Source organism: Pongo pygmaeus, chromosome 12, assembly GCF_028885625.2.
Source record: "Pongo pygmaeus isolate AG05252 chromosome 12, NHGRI_mPonPyg2-v2.0_pri, whole genome shotgun sequence".
Taxonomy (NCBI): Eukaryota; Metazoa; Chordata; class Mammalia; order Primates; family Hominidae; genus Pongo; species Pongo pygmaeus.
The window spans coordinates 73,126,731-73,140,188 of NC_072385.2; the positions used below are offsets into that span (position 1 = coordinate 73,126,731).

At 41.6% G+C, this 13,458-nt stretch overlaps 1 protein-coding gene across 19 annotated transcripts in view; it reads left to right on the forward strand.

The window, feature by feature from the left end:
* Positions 1–13,093, forward strand: part of BCL11A (BCL11 transcription factor A) — a 101,834-nt gene extending 88,741 nt beyond the window's left edge. For 5 of the 19 annotated variants that reach the window (XM_054475033.2, XM_063648718.1, XM_063648719.1 and 2 more), the window contains 2 exons: positions 2,835–4,577; positions 12,585–13,093. In XM_054475033.2, the coding sequence (XP_054331008.1) occupies positions 2,835–4,577; positions 12,585–12,676 (1,835 nt within the window). In that variant the 3' untranslated portion in view covers positions 12,677–13,093. Of the gene's footprint in view, positions 1–2,834; positions 6,677–12,584 lie in introns of those variants that run through there. The other 14 variants (XM_063648721.1, XM_054475035.2, XM_063648722.1 and 11 more) reach the window with 4 other exon arrangements.
* Positions 13,094–13,458: the final 365 nt, after the last annotated feature.

Sequence of the window (13,458 nt, forward strand, 5' to 3'; positions counted from 1 at the left end):
CAGTCTTTCTAAATCATCAAAGATGTTATGAACAAAGTAATTTCACAAATTATGGCAAGTAACACATTTATTGATGACTGCAGTTTAGGAATTTAGAATCTGTGAGCACTGTAATATAATATGGTACACCGGCATGAGCTGAGTGAAATACAGATTATATAGTGAAATTGTAATGCATCATTTGCTATTAGTGGACTGGTAATAATTACCAGTTTCAAAGCAGCTCTCTCCATGTAATCTTTAGTCTCAATCGTAACAGCCCTTCTCATTGACATTATGATTACACTAGCTGCCCTCATGATCTAGAATATCTAGTTGATGGGAATACTAAAATGCGATAGTGAAAACTGTATGTTGTATGCTCATTATAAGATAAATGCCATTTTCTCTGACCTGATGTATGAGAGAGAGGGGAGGATAACATCACAGTGTTAACATACTGTAGCATGATCACATAAATGGCTCTGAAAAAAAGTTTAGGATGCTCAGGGCAGCAAAATAAAATGGACTTTTCTCATTTAAGCCTTTTCGAAAGGATACAAATGAGATCCTTGATGTAGTGCTGTATGCCACAGATTTTGGCATTTATCAATGACTACATTCATGGCACATGTGAAACCAGCACCACTAATTATGAGTCTAGTCCTGGATTTCAATCGATTTTTTATAAGGTAAAATATAATTTTAAGGCATTTGGAGTGATGAACGTGTTAAGGACTTGCATTATCAGACAAATCTTTTTACTTGTCCAACTCAGATCGTCAGGCTAAATGGGTATGATAGTCACCCAGAGATCTAGGGAGGACAAGGAGGAAGCCACAGAGGATCGTGTAGTTGGAACCAGATAGTTTTTTTTCCAGCCTATTTGGGACCCAAGTCATTGTTCAACAACAACAAAAAATTTATAAAAATGCTCTCAATGAAGCTTTTTATTTCCCTTTGAAGAGAGGAGGCAAACAAAAATAGGCAGATAATGTGATACCAATGTCAGCGTTTTCTTTCAAAATCTTTCTGCCTTTTTTCCCCCTTCCACATTAGACAAATGTTTGAAACCTAATTTTGGTATCTTACCATCTAATCTTGTTTAAGAGATTTACCCAGGAGTGGGATATATTGAGTGGGATTATAAATGCATTGTAAAGTAAATTACAAGGTCAGGGCAGGAGTCCATTATTTAGACAAGTGCTTGAGCGAGGCTGGCTTGTTTTGGAATACCAGTGTTTGGGGGCTCCTGAGAAGACCCTGCCGGCTTTTCTTTCTGACTTGCTAAATGGAGGCATCATATAATTGATTAATTCCTCATTCTCACTCTTAACCTCCCTGGTAGATTTTTTTTTTTCCTTCTTAGAAAGTTACTGACAAATACTAGCTGTGGCCTTAAAGAACTCTTGCAGCCCTTCTTTTAAAAGAAGGAGAAAAGTTTGTTATTTCTCAGTTATATTTTAAGGCTTTTTTTCAGAATCTCTGGGAAGGTTTCTGTTTTTCTCATCCTTGTCCTTTGGCTACCATTACTTCTGCCCTTTTTAATGTTGCAGTTGACTAGTAAACTGTTGGTTAGTTATTCCATATATATATATTTAATGTAGCTATCTCCTCATATATATTTAATTTAGCCATCTCCCCAAATGAAAGATTTTGTGAAGTCAAGCTGGCCCTTCTTTGCCAAAGTGGCATTTACCACTCTTGGGTTCTTTTCAGCAAGGGAAATAATGTGACTTAAGTAGGGCCCCTCTCCAGACGGCTTGGCTACTGGCCAGAGTTGACTAGCTGAACTGTATCTTTCTGTTTCTTTCTCAACTGGAGCTGAGTCTCAGCCGAGGGCGCAGGATGTTGTATAATTTGGTTCACGTTGTTAGCCTCTCAAAATAATGAGGAGGAGGATAGTGTAGCATTTCTCAGCCTGCTGCCTGTCATGGTGCTGGCTGTTTTAACTGTTCCTTAAACTAGGATGCTGTGTCTGCTTAAGTCGGCACCAGCCACTCCTCCTAACTTTTCCAGACTTGCATTTGTCTGACCAGGGGACAACTCCTAAAGATTGAATACGGCCTATCCGTTAAATCTGAATGAAGTTTTTCTTTAAGATTTTTTAAACATTCTTTGAGATAAAAATGGGTGTCCCCATGGGGTGTTGTGGAACCAAAATTGGGACTCACTGATCCTCCCACAGTCTGGGGTGTGAGAATGTTGCTAGTCTTTTTTCCATGGAAGTATTTTATGAGTACCCTCTCATTTTAACAATATCAACAATTAATGTGTTTCAGGCTAACGCTGAAAGCATCTTTAGGGCCATAGAACATTGTAGTGAGTTGACCTTCTTCCCCTTTTTTGATATCTCTATGAAATGCTTGCCTATTTAGAGAGTTCGCCTGCTACTCAGGGGGAATAGAAAGCTGGGATTTAGGAAGCCAAAAAGTTTCCTTGGGTCACCTTGTCCAAGTTTCTCACTTAACAAGGAGGAAACAGAGGCACATGGAGATGAGATAGCTTGCCCCAAACTACAGCTGATGGGACTGGAAAGTTTAGAAGACATTTGTTGAGGTGCCTAGAATGTAGGGACCTTCATCCTCAAGCCAGAACTGGTCAGGATTTTTCTGCTTTGGGGATTGGTTATAAAATTTCTAGAACTGAGTTTAATGGCAGTAAGACTGATTGGACCAATATTTACTGGGTACCCATGCTCAGACGTGCCAGGCACAGGGGATAGGTCAGTGAGGGCTTAGGCCTTGGGGTTGAGGGGTGGGGGCAGGGAAGGCTGGAGGTGGAACATAAATAAGCAATTGCTGATGCCCGCCTCAGTGATTAAACATTGATGTTGGTGTTGTATTATTTTGCAGGTAAAGATGAGCCCAGCAGCTACACATGTACAACTTGCAAACAGCCATTCACCAGTGCATGGTTTCTCTTGCAACACGCACAGAACACTCATGGATTAAGAATCTACTTAGAAAGCGAACACGGAAGTCCCCTGACCCCGCGGGTTGGTATCCCTTCAGGACTAGGTGCAGAATGTCCTTCCCAGCCACCTCTCCATGGGATTCATATTGCAGACAATAACCCCTTTAACCTGCTAAGAATACCAGGATCAGTATCGAGAGAGGCTTCCGGCCTGGCAGAAGGGCGCTTTCCACCCACTCCCCCCCTGTTTAGTCCACCACCGAGACATCACTTGGACCCCCACCGCATAGAGCGCCTGGGGGCGGAAGAGATGGCCCTGGCCACCCATCACCCGAGTGCCTTTGACAGGGTGCTGCGGTTGAATCCAATGGCTATGGAGCCTCCCGCCATGGATTTCTCTAGGAGACTTAGAGAGCTGGCAGGGAACACGTCTAGCCCACCGCTGTCCCCAGGCCGGCCCAGCCCTATGCAAAGGTTACTGCAACCATTCCAGCCAGGTAGCAAGCCGCCCTTCCTGGCGACGCCCCCCCTCCCTCCTCTGCAATCCGCCCCTCCTCCCTCCCAGCCCCCGGTCAAGTCCAAGTCATGCGAGTTCTGCGGCAAGACGTTCAAATTTCAGAGCAACCTGGTGGTGCACCGGCGCAGCCACACGGGCGAGAAGCCCTACAAGTGCAACCTGTGCGACCACGCGTGCACCCAGGCCAGCAAGCTGAAGCGCCACATGAAGACGCACATGCACAAATCGTCCCCCATGACGGTCAAGTCCGACGACGGTCTCTCCACCGCCAGCTCCCCGGAACCCGGCACCAGCGACTTGGTGGGCAGCGCCAGCAGCGCGCTCAAGTCCGTGGTGGCCAAGTTCAAGAGCGAGAACGACCCCAACCTGATCCCGGAGAACGGGGACGAGGAGGAAGAGGAGGACGACGAGGAAGAGGAAGAAGAGGAGGAAGAGGAGGAGGAGGAGCTGACGGAGAGCGAGAGGGTGGACTACGGCTTCGGGCTGAGCCTGGAGGCGGCGCGCCACCACGAGAACAGCTCGCGGGGCGCGGTCGTGGGCGTGGGCGACGAGAGCCGCGCCCTGCCCGACGTCATGCAGGGCATGGTGCTCAGCTCCATGCAGCACTTCAGCGAGGCCTTCCACCAGGTCCTGGGCGAGAAGCATAAGCGCGGCCACCTGGCCGAGGCCGAGGGCCACAGGGACACTTGCGACGAAGACTCGGTGGCCGGCGAGTCGGACCGCATAGACGATGGCACTGTTAATGGCCGCGGCTGCTCCCCGGGCGAGTCGGCCTCGGGGGGCCTGTCCAAAAAGCTGCTGCTGGGCAGCCCCAGCTCGCTGAGCCCCTTCTCTAAGCGCATCAAGCTCGAGAAGGAGTTCGACCTGCCCCCGGCCGCGATGCCCAACACGGAGAACGTGTACTCGCAGTGGCTCGCCGGCTACGCGGCCTCCAGGCAGCTCAAAGATCCCTTCCTTAGCTTCGGAGACTCCAGACAATCGCCTTTTGCCTCCTCGTCGGAGCACTCCTCGGAGAACGGGAGCTTGCGCTTCTCCACACCGCCCGGGGAGCTGGACGGAGGGATCTCGGGGCGCAGCGGCACGGGAAGTGGAGGGAGCACGCCCCATATTAGTGGTCCGGGCCCGGGCAGGCCCAGCTCAAAAGAGGGCAGACGCAGCGACACTTGTGAGTACTGTGGGAAAGTCTTCAAGAACTGTAGCAATCTCACTGTCCACAGGAGAAGCCACACGGGCGAAAGGCCTTATAAATGCGAGCTGTGCAACTATGCCTGTGCCCAGAGTAGCAAGCTCACCAGGCACATGAAAACGCATGGCCAGGTGGGGAAGGACGTTTACAAATGTGAAATTTGTAAGATGCCTTTTAGCGTGTACAGTACCCTGGAGAAACACATGAAAAAATGGCACAGTGATCGAGTGTTGAATAATGATATAAAAACTGAATAGAGGTATATTAATACCCCTCCCTCACTCCCACCTGACACCCCCTTTTTCACCACTCCCCTTCCCCATCGCCCTCCAGCCCCACTCCCTGTAGGATTTTTTTCTAGTCCCATGTGATTTAAACAAACAAACAAACAAACAGAAGTAACGAAGCTAAGAATATGAGAGTGCTTGTCACCAGCACACCTGTTTTTTTTCTTTTTCTTTTTCTTTTTCTTTTTTTTTCCTTTTTTTTTTTTCCTTTATGTTCTCACCGTTTGAATGCATGATCTGTATGGGGCAATACTATTGCATTTTACGCAAACTTTGAGCCTTTCTCTTGTGCAATAATTTACATGTTGTGTATGTTTTTTTTTAAACTTAGACAGCATGTATGGTATGTTATGGCTATTTTAAATTGTCCCTAATTCGTTGCTGAGCAAACATGTTGCTGTTTCCAGTTCCGTTCTGAGAGAAAAAGAGAGAGAGAGAAAAAAAGACCATGCTGCATACATTCTGTAATACATATCATGTACAGTTTTATTTTATAACGTGAGGAAGAAAAACAGTCTTTGGATTAACCCTCTATAGACAGAATAGATAGCACTGAAAAAAAATCTCTATGAGCTAAATGTCTGTCTCTAAAGGGTTAAATGTATCAATTGGAGAGGAAGAAAAAAAGGCCTTGAATTGACAAATTAACAGAAAAACAGAACAAGTTTATTCTATCATTTGGTTTTAAAATATGAGTGCCTTGGATCTATTAAAACCACATCGATGGTTCTTTCTACTTGTTATAAACTTGTAGCTTAATTCAGCATTGGGTGAGGTAATAAACCTTAGGAACTAGCATATAATTCTATATTGTATTTCTCACAACAATGGCTACCTAAAAATATGACCCATTATGTCCTAGTTAATCATCATTTTTCCTTTAGTTTAATTTTATAAACAAAACTGATTATACCAGTATAAAAGCTACTTTGCTCCTGGTGAGAGCTTAAAAGAAATGGGCTGTTTTGCCCAAAGTTTTATTTTTTTTAAACAATGATTAAATTGAATGTGTAATGTGCAAAAGCCCTGGAACGCAATTAAATACACTAGTAAGGAGTTCATTTTATGAAGATATTTGCTTTAATAATGTCTTTTTAAAAATTTTGGCACCAAAAGAAATAGATCCAGATCTACTTGGTTGTCAAGTGGACAATCAAATGATAAACATTAAGACCTTGTATACCATATTGAAAGGAAGAGGCTGACAATAAGGTTTGACAGAGGGGAACAGAAGAAAATAATATGATTTATTAGCACAACGTGGTACTATTTGCCATTTAAAACTAGAACAGGTATATAAGCTAATATTGATACAATGATGATTAACTATGAATTCTTAAGACTTGCGTTTAAATGTGACATTCTTAAAAAAAGAAAAGAATTTTAAGAGTAGCAGTATATATGTCTGTGCTCCCTAAAAGTTGTACTTCATTTCTTTTCCATACACTGTGTGCTATTTGTGTTAACATGGAAGAGGATTCATTGTTTTTATTTTTATTTTTTTAATTTTTTCTTTTTTATTAAGCTAGCATCTGCCCCAGTTGGTGTTCAAATAGCACTTGACTCTGCCTGTGATATCTGTATCTTTTCTCTAATCAGAGATACAGAGGTTGAGTATAAAATAAACCTGCTCAGATAGGACAATTAAGTGCACTGTACAATTTTCCCAGTTTACAGGTCTATACTTAAGGGAAAAGTTGCAAGAATGCTGAAAAAAAAATTGAACACAATCTCATTGAGGAGCATTTTTAAAAAACTAAAAAAAAAAAAAACTTTGCCAGCCATTTACTTGACTATTGAGCTTACTTACTTGGACGCAACATTGCAAGCGCTGTGAATGGAAACAGAATACACTTAACATAGAAATGAATGATTGCTTTCGCTTCTACAGTGCAAGGATTTTTTTGTACAAAACTTTTTTAAATATAAATGTTAAGAAAAAATTTTTTTAAAAAACACTTCATTATGTTTAGGGGGGAACTGCATTTTAGGGTTCCATTGTCTTGGTGGTGTTACAAGACTTGTTATCCATTTAAAAATGGTAGTGGAAATTCTATGCCTTGGATACACACCGCTCTTCAGGTTGTAAAAAAAAAAACATACATTGGGGAAAGGTTTAAGATTATATAGTACTTAAATATAGGAAAATGCACACTCATGTTGATTCCTATGCTAAAATACATTTATGGTCTTTTTTCTGTATTTCTAGAATGGTATTTGAATTAAATGTTCATCTAGTGTTAGGCACTATAGTATTTATATTGAAGCTTGTATTTTTAACTGTTGCTTGTTCTCTTAAAAGGTATCAATGTACCTTTTTTGGTAGTGGAAAAAAAAAAAGACAGGCTGCCACAGTATATTTTTTTAATTTGGCAGGATAATATAGTGCAAATTATTTGTATGCTTCAAAAAAAAAAAAAAAGAGAGAAACAAAAAAGTGTGACATTACAGATGAGAAGCCATATAATGGCGGTTTGGGGGAGCCTGCTAGAATGTCACATGAATGGCTGTCATAGGGGTTGTACATATCCTTTTTTGTTCCTTTTTCCTGCTGCCATACTGTATGCAGTACTGCAAGCTAATAACGTTGGTTTGTTATGTAGTGTGCTTTTTGTCCCTTTCCTTCTATCACCCTACATTCCAGCATCTTACCTTCATATGCAGTAAAAGAAAGAAAGAAAAAAAAAGGAAAAAAAAAAAAAAAACCAATGTTTTGCAGTTTTTTTCATTGCCAAAAACTAAATGGTGCTTTATATTTAGATTGGAAAGAATTTCATATGCAAAGCATATTAAAGAGAAAGCCCGCTTTAGTCAATACTTTTTTGTAAATGGCAATGCAGAATATTTTGTTATTGGCCTTTTCTATTCCTGTAATGAAAGCTGTTTGTCGTAACTTGAAATTTTATCTTTTACTATGGGAGTCACTATTTATTATTGCTTATGTGCCCTGTTCAAAACAGAGGCACTTAATTTGATCTTTTATTTTTCTTTGTTTTTATTTTTTTTTTATTTAGATGACCAAAGGTCATTACAACCTGGCTTTTTATTGTATTTGTTTCTGGTCTTTGTTAAGTTCTATTGGAAAAACCACTGTCTGTGTTTTTTTGGCAGTTGTCTGCATTAACCTGTTCATACACCCATTTTGTCCCTTTATTGAAAAAATAAAAAAAATTAAAGTACACATTGTAAGCTTCTTGTGTCCTCATTTGACACACTCTGTAAATTACTTTCAAGAAAATAACAGGCTTTAAGAGAAGGCCAGTCAGTCTTTTTCAGGATTATTTCTATGGGCATTCTGATGCGTGTATTATATCCTAAAGGAACATAAAGTACTTACTATATTAAAATAGACATATCTCAAACCCTGGACATAGTTTCAAGGCTTTACAGTTCTAGAATAGTTTTCAAGAAATGGAAGGTGTTTTCAGTCTGATGTTAAAAACTTACTCCATCTCTTAGCAGAAATCCATTCAAACATAAGTGAAAAAACTTGCTGGTAATAGCATCTTAAACTTTTATTTCCTTTAAATTTTTTGCTGTTCTTGTTGTCTAAAAGTTCTTTTCTATTCTCCCATCCTTGCTTTATCTTAGAACATAATGTAAAAAAGATTTTTTAAAAAAAAATCAGCTCTTTGGTTTCCATGTAAGAGTCTTTTCTCATAACAAAATAACCCCACTTTTCAAATCTAAAAATCTGGAAACAAAGGCACCAGGTTTGGTTTTGTTTTGTTTAAAAAAGAGGGAGAAAGAAAGAGAGAGAGGAAAGAAAAGAAAGCAGCCACTAGGAGTGTAGCCAGACGTAGTGAAATCTTTGGAATCAGCCACTGATTTACTGAGATGCATAGTGGTTTGCCTTGTGGTTCTGAGATCCCAGGAACCCTAGATGCTACAGATTACTTTAGGTGTTTTGATAGGGTCTTCCTGGATGACAGCAAATAAGGGCGGGAATACCCTTCAATTATCTTCTGACCAGCCAGTTAGGTCTATTTTAAAAATCCTTAGAAATCTGTGTTGTCACTTTTACAAATACTGCATGTTGCAGCATCTATTTGCTTTACTAAACACATACCTCTGTGATATCGTGTCCCTGTTCCCAGTGTAGATGAATGAATACGACATTGTTCTTATTTTTGTAAAAAACCAAAACAAAAGCCGTTCTGTTGTCTTCTTGTGGTAGCATTTTTTGTCGCTCAGTTCTTATGCCCTAGTGCCTGTGAGGTGGCCTTTTCATGTCATGCCTTTTATCTGAGGCAAGAATAGTTTTATCTTTCTAAAGTATAAAGAAAGTCAATGTTTTCTGAAAAGCCAGTTTGGGTGGGAAGGAGAGAGTGGGGCTAGAGGAATCCACTGAGAAAGGATGTTGGAGAATATTACATAGGAGCTGGGGTGGGGTGGGTGTGCGGTACCTTGAGAACTTGATGTTTGTCACTGAACTTAGAAAAGATATACTGTATGTGTTTTGGATTAGGTTTCTCCAAAACTGAATCCAAAATGCTGCTCAAGACAGATAGAAATAATTCCCCAGTGCCATGCCAGCTTTAGATGCGGTGACCTCGACTCCACCATATTAAATGTCCATAAAACCTGTGTGTCCCTATTACTCTTTTATTAGGAGCTATGAGTGCAACTGTGTAGGCTTTATATACAGTATTCATTTTAATTTCTCAGTATATGATGCTCTTAGCATAATTAGGTTTTGCATCCTGACAGACAGAATTAATGGTGGATACTGTATACTTGTCTGTTCAAATTTCTTAAATCAAATGGGGAATGGGGAGGAGTGCAAACATCTGGTGATAAATCACAGATTATGTTTGATTTACATGGTCCCAAAGTTAAATAAATTTATTGGGAGGCGGGTTCTTCAGGTTACTTAGTCTCCTGACTTATTGAAGCCTTCTGATAAAATATTATTTCTGAAGCTGATGAACGATAGAAGCATGAGAACCTAGCCAACATGAATATCACTTATAAATGATATTTTGTATCCAGAATTCTAAAATTTAAAATCTTAATATAAAATAACATACAAATTTCCAATAGTAAGATGAATTCATGATCTTTTTTTTTTTTAAATGAGGAACTACTAAGAACATTAATGTCTCTTAAAATCCTCAAGTAAGTTTTTGTAACAGGCTTGACGTGCTGATGGAATGTTCTCTACATACCTGAACTGATGCTTAAAATGTTCTTTTTAATCTTCATTTGAGAACAACTTAATAAACAGGAATACAGCAAATTCTATTTCTCACAGATTTTAAACCAGAAACTCTTCCAGTGCCTATATTACCTCCTTCCTGAACCCATTTGCTATCCTCTGTTTGTTTAGGACCTGCAAAAAGGCTGGAACCAACACATTACAAAGGTTGCTAAGAAGTGAGGTGAACACAGTTCTTCATTTGCACTGGCCATGGCGGAAAGTGTGAAGTAGTTGAGTTTTTCCCAGGGCATTCTGTAGATATAGAACTGTTTATTTAAATACTATTTTTGTATATGCAATAAGTACATATTGTATATATTCATAATGCTAGAAGTGAGAACTTGAAAGGAAGTGGCGGGAGATGGCTTAGGTATAATTCCAATTGGAGAAATAAGGAAATGAGGTGGTTTATTCACAGACACAGTTTGCTGAAAGGTACTGGGATTATTTCGGGCCTTCCTGAAAAGGAGTTGAGAAGCCTCAGGCCCCATCCTCTCCTGCTTGTAGTACTTTGCTCACAGAGACTGAGGGAGGAAATACAGTGTTTTCTTGTTTTAAGCCTCTTTTCCCCCTCCGTACACACATGAACATGACTTCTTATGACTGTGCTGTAACTGTGTGTTCCTCATTACGATTCTGTTACTCCATTGTCCCTGGGCCTGGTGTGTTCAGGAATGTACCCATCCCATTCTCTTTTTTTCAGACAACTTCCCATAAAAAAAAATTGTGGGAACTTTGCCGATATGAGGATGGGATTGGCAGAGTTCTCTCAACCTGCTTGGAAAAATGTTTCTTAAAAGACTGCTAACTTTTAAAAGGCATGAGCCATCTAGCAGATTTTCCTAGTTGTCTCCTAAAGCCCTGCATCTTTCCCAATTGAAAATAAATGAACCCATTGTTAGAGAAATGGACATCAGAACACATAGAGGGAATTGGTATGATGTGTATTTGCTCTAGGGCTGCTATAGCTATGAACTGTGGACAGGGGTTGTCCGGTCTGCACTTCTGCTTGCTGGCATCTCGTTATCCCACTAGCCCGCTGTTTCATTTACTACATACAGCACGAGGCCAGTGACTCAGCCTTTAGGGGGATGGGGCTGTTTTTTTCTCTCTCTCTCTCTTTCTCTCTCTCTATTTCCCAGCGTCATCTATGGTCATGGGATACCATTAATTCCTCCCTTCCAAATGGGAAAGAGACCAATCCAGTTCACACGGGTCATTGTGCTTAAGAACCTAAACTTGGCTGAACACAGCTCGATGGTTGATCCAAATACGTTTTTCCTTTCTGTAAAGTGGCAAAAACTATTTCAAGGGAGCACGTGTGTCAGATCTTTCATAGGGATGGTAGAAAAGGCAAATTAAGCCATTTCCCCAAGTATCCTCTAAAGCGGGAGCCCCTAAACCCATAGGGGGGCTGTGCTTTTAAATAGCTGTGAACGTGGTACAAGCCCATGATATACCTTGTCTATTAGAATTTGAATATTGGTAGCAGGTTGGATGAAGGGGTTTGATTGGGATATCAGCTAAAGGGGCCTCGACGACAGTGACTTAGCGCTGGACTGGGAATGGGATTCCCCAGAACCCACCTGGACACAGCATGCCCCTCAGCCCAGGTCTCCGCTGCTCTGCTCAGGGGTGGGATGCGTGAGAGCAGCTGAGATCCAGACCCCGGGCCTCCTGCGGCGCCAAGTCAGGGGAGAGGAGGCCCCAGGCCCCTGCTTCGGGTCGCCATGGCAACGAGGCCTGGAATGCCACAGTGGTAGCCCTCTTCCTCGGCACATCCGGACTCCCAGTTCTGCTGCTTCAAGTCAATGTCCACAGCAAGGGAGGAACCCCGGAGGAAAATAACCACTCCCTTCTTCCCTTCACCATTGCCTTCCCCCTTCCAAAAAAGAAAAGAAAACTGCATGTTTGAAAGAAACTACAGGCAGTTTTTGGTGCAATTTGAGAGCAACTCTTTTGGGTTCTGGTTTTCTCTTCAGAGATTTGTTCGCCTCTTGTAAATCATTGGCTGCTTTGACGTTGAACTTGATGACATTTCATGTTTTCGTTGTGCTGCTTTTACATCAGTTTTGATTTTTTGTTTCTTTATAATTTTATTATTATTTTGAGAAGGTGTCCCCTTTCCCTCCTCCCTCTCCCGCTCTCCTCAACCAAAGGACTGTTTCTTACTAAGTTTTCTCAGTCATAAGGGCAAGTGTTTCCTTCCAGGTGTGTCCCGAGTTTATTAGGACTACCATACAATTGGGCAGGGGTGGGGGGACCTGGGTCCTCCTTGGGGGGACGGAAGGGAGGGAGGCATGGGAAGACCACTCAGAGGTCAGAGATACTTGGGGAGGGGAGGCTGAGTTTGAAATCATGCTTAAGATGCCAGTGGCTCGACCTGTGGTTGGTTTAAGTTCTAATTTTTAAAAAGCTAGTTAGAGAACAGAAAATCATTGGGCCAAGTCACACCTGTACTTTTTTTTTCCCCCTCCTCTGTCTCCAACCTCTTTCTAGGTTCTTCACACACCCCCATTCGGCGTAGTACCCAGAGAGCTCAAGATGTGTGGCAGTTTTCGGATGGAAGCTCGAGAGCCCTTAAGTTCTGAGAAAATTTGAAGCCCCCAGGGGCGGGGTGGACGCGTGCCGCCCAGTCGACATCAGCGTGGTCTGTCATCCTGCTAGTTTGTGATGTTTTCTGACAGTAGCCTCCAAGAAGCCGTTGTGCGAAGACAGAGTCCTGCAGAGTCCTTCCAGCCTAGGCCTGCAGTGCCATTTTATTTATATTTTTTAATAAAAAGTAAAAACAAAAAAACAGACCCACATTGGAACAGTGAATCAGTCCCATAGAGAGGGCCCGTGGACCATCGCTGTCATGAGTGATGCCCTGGCCCTTCTGAAACCAGCCAACCTAATTACCTGTATTGTGGAAATGCGCATGAGTCCCCAACCCCTTGTTTCTATACATTCTATGTTGTCTTTTAAAAAGTGTGCTTAACATTGACACAATAAATGTTGGAGCTTTAGGTGGTGTTTGCTTGTTCTTTAATTTTTAATGCTTATAAGACAATGCGGCTGCTTATGATTTTGTATTTCTGCACCCGTTTCCTACAGACACCCATCGGGTGGGTAGGAGGAACAGATTTGAGAAATGGGCAGGAGATGTAGGAGGGGAACTAGGTTACCACTTATCAGATGGCATACATTTTCAAGGAGAATCAAAATGCAAAACTTGGGAATAAATCATAGCAATATCATAATTAATGTAGTAGTAGTGTTGCTGTTTATTAATGCTGAAGTGTGGTTTTCCTAACTGTCTGACTTATAATTTGCATACCATTAAATAATGCATAATATGGAACGCCGAATCCTGTTTTTCAAATATATGCTT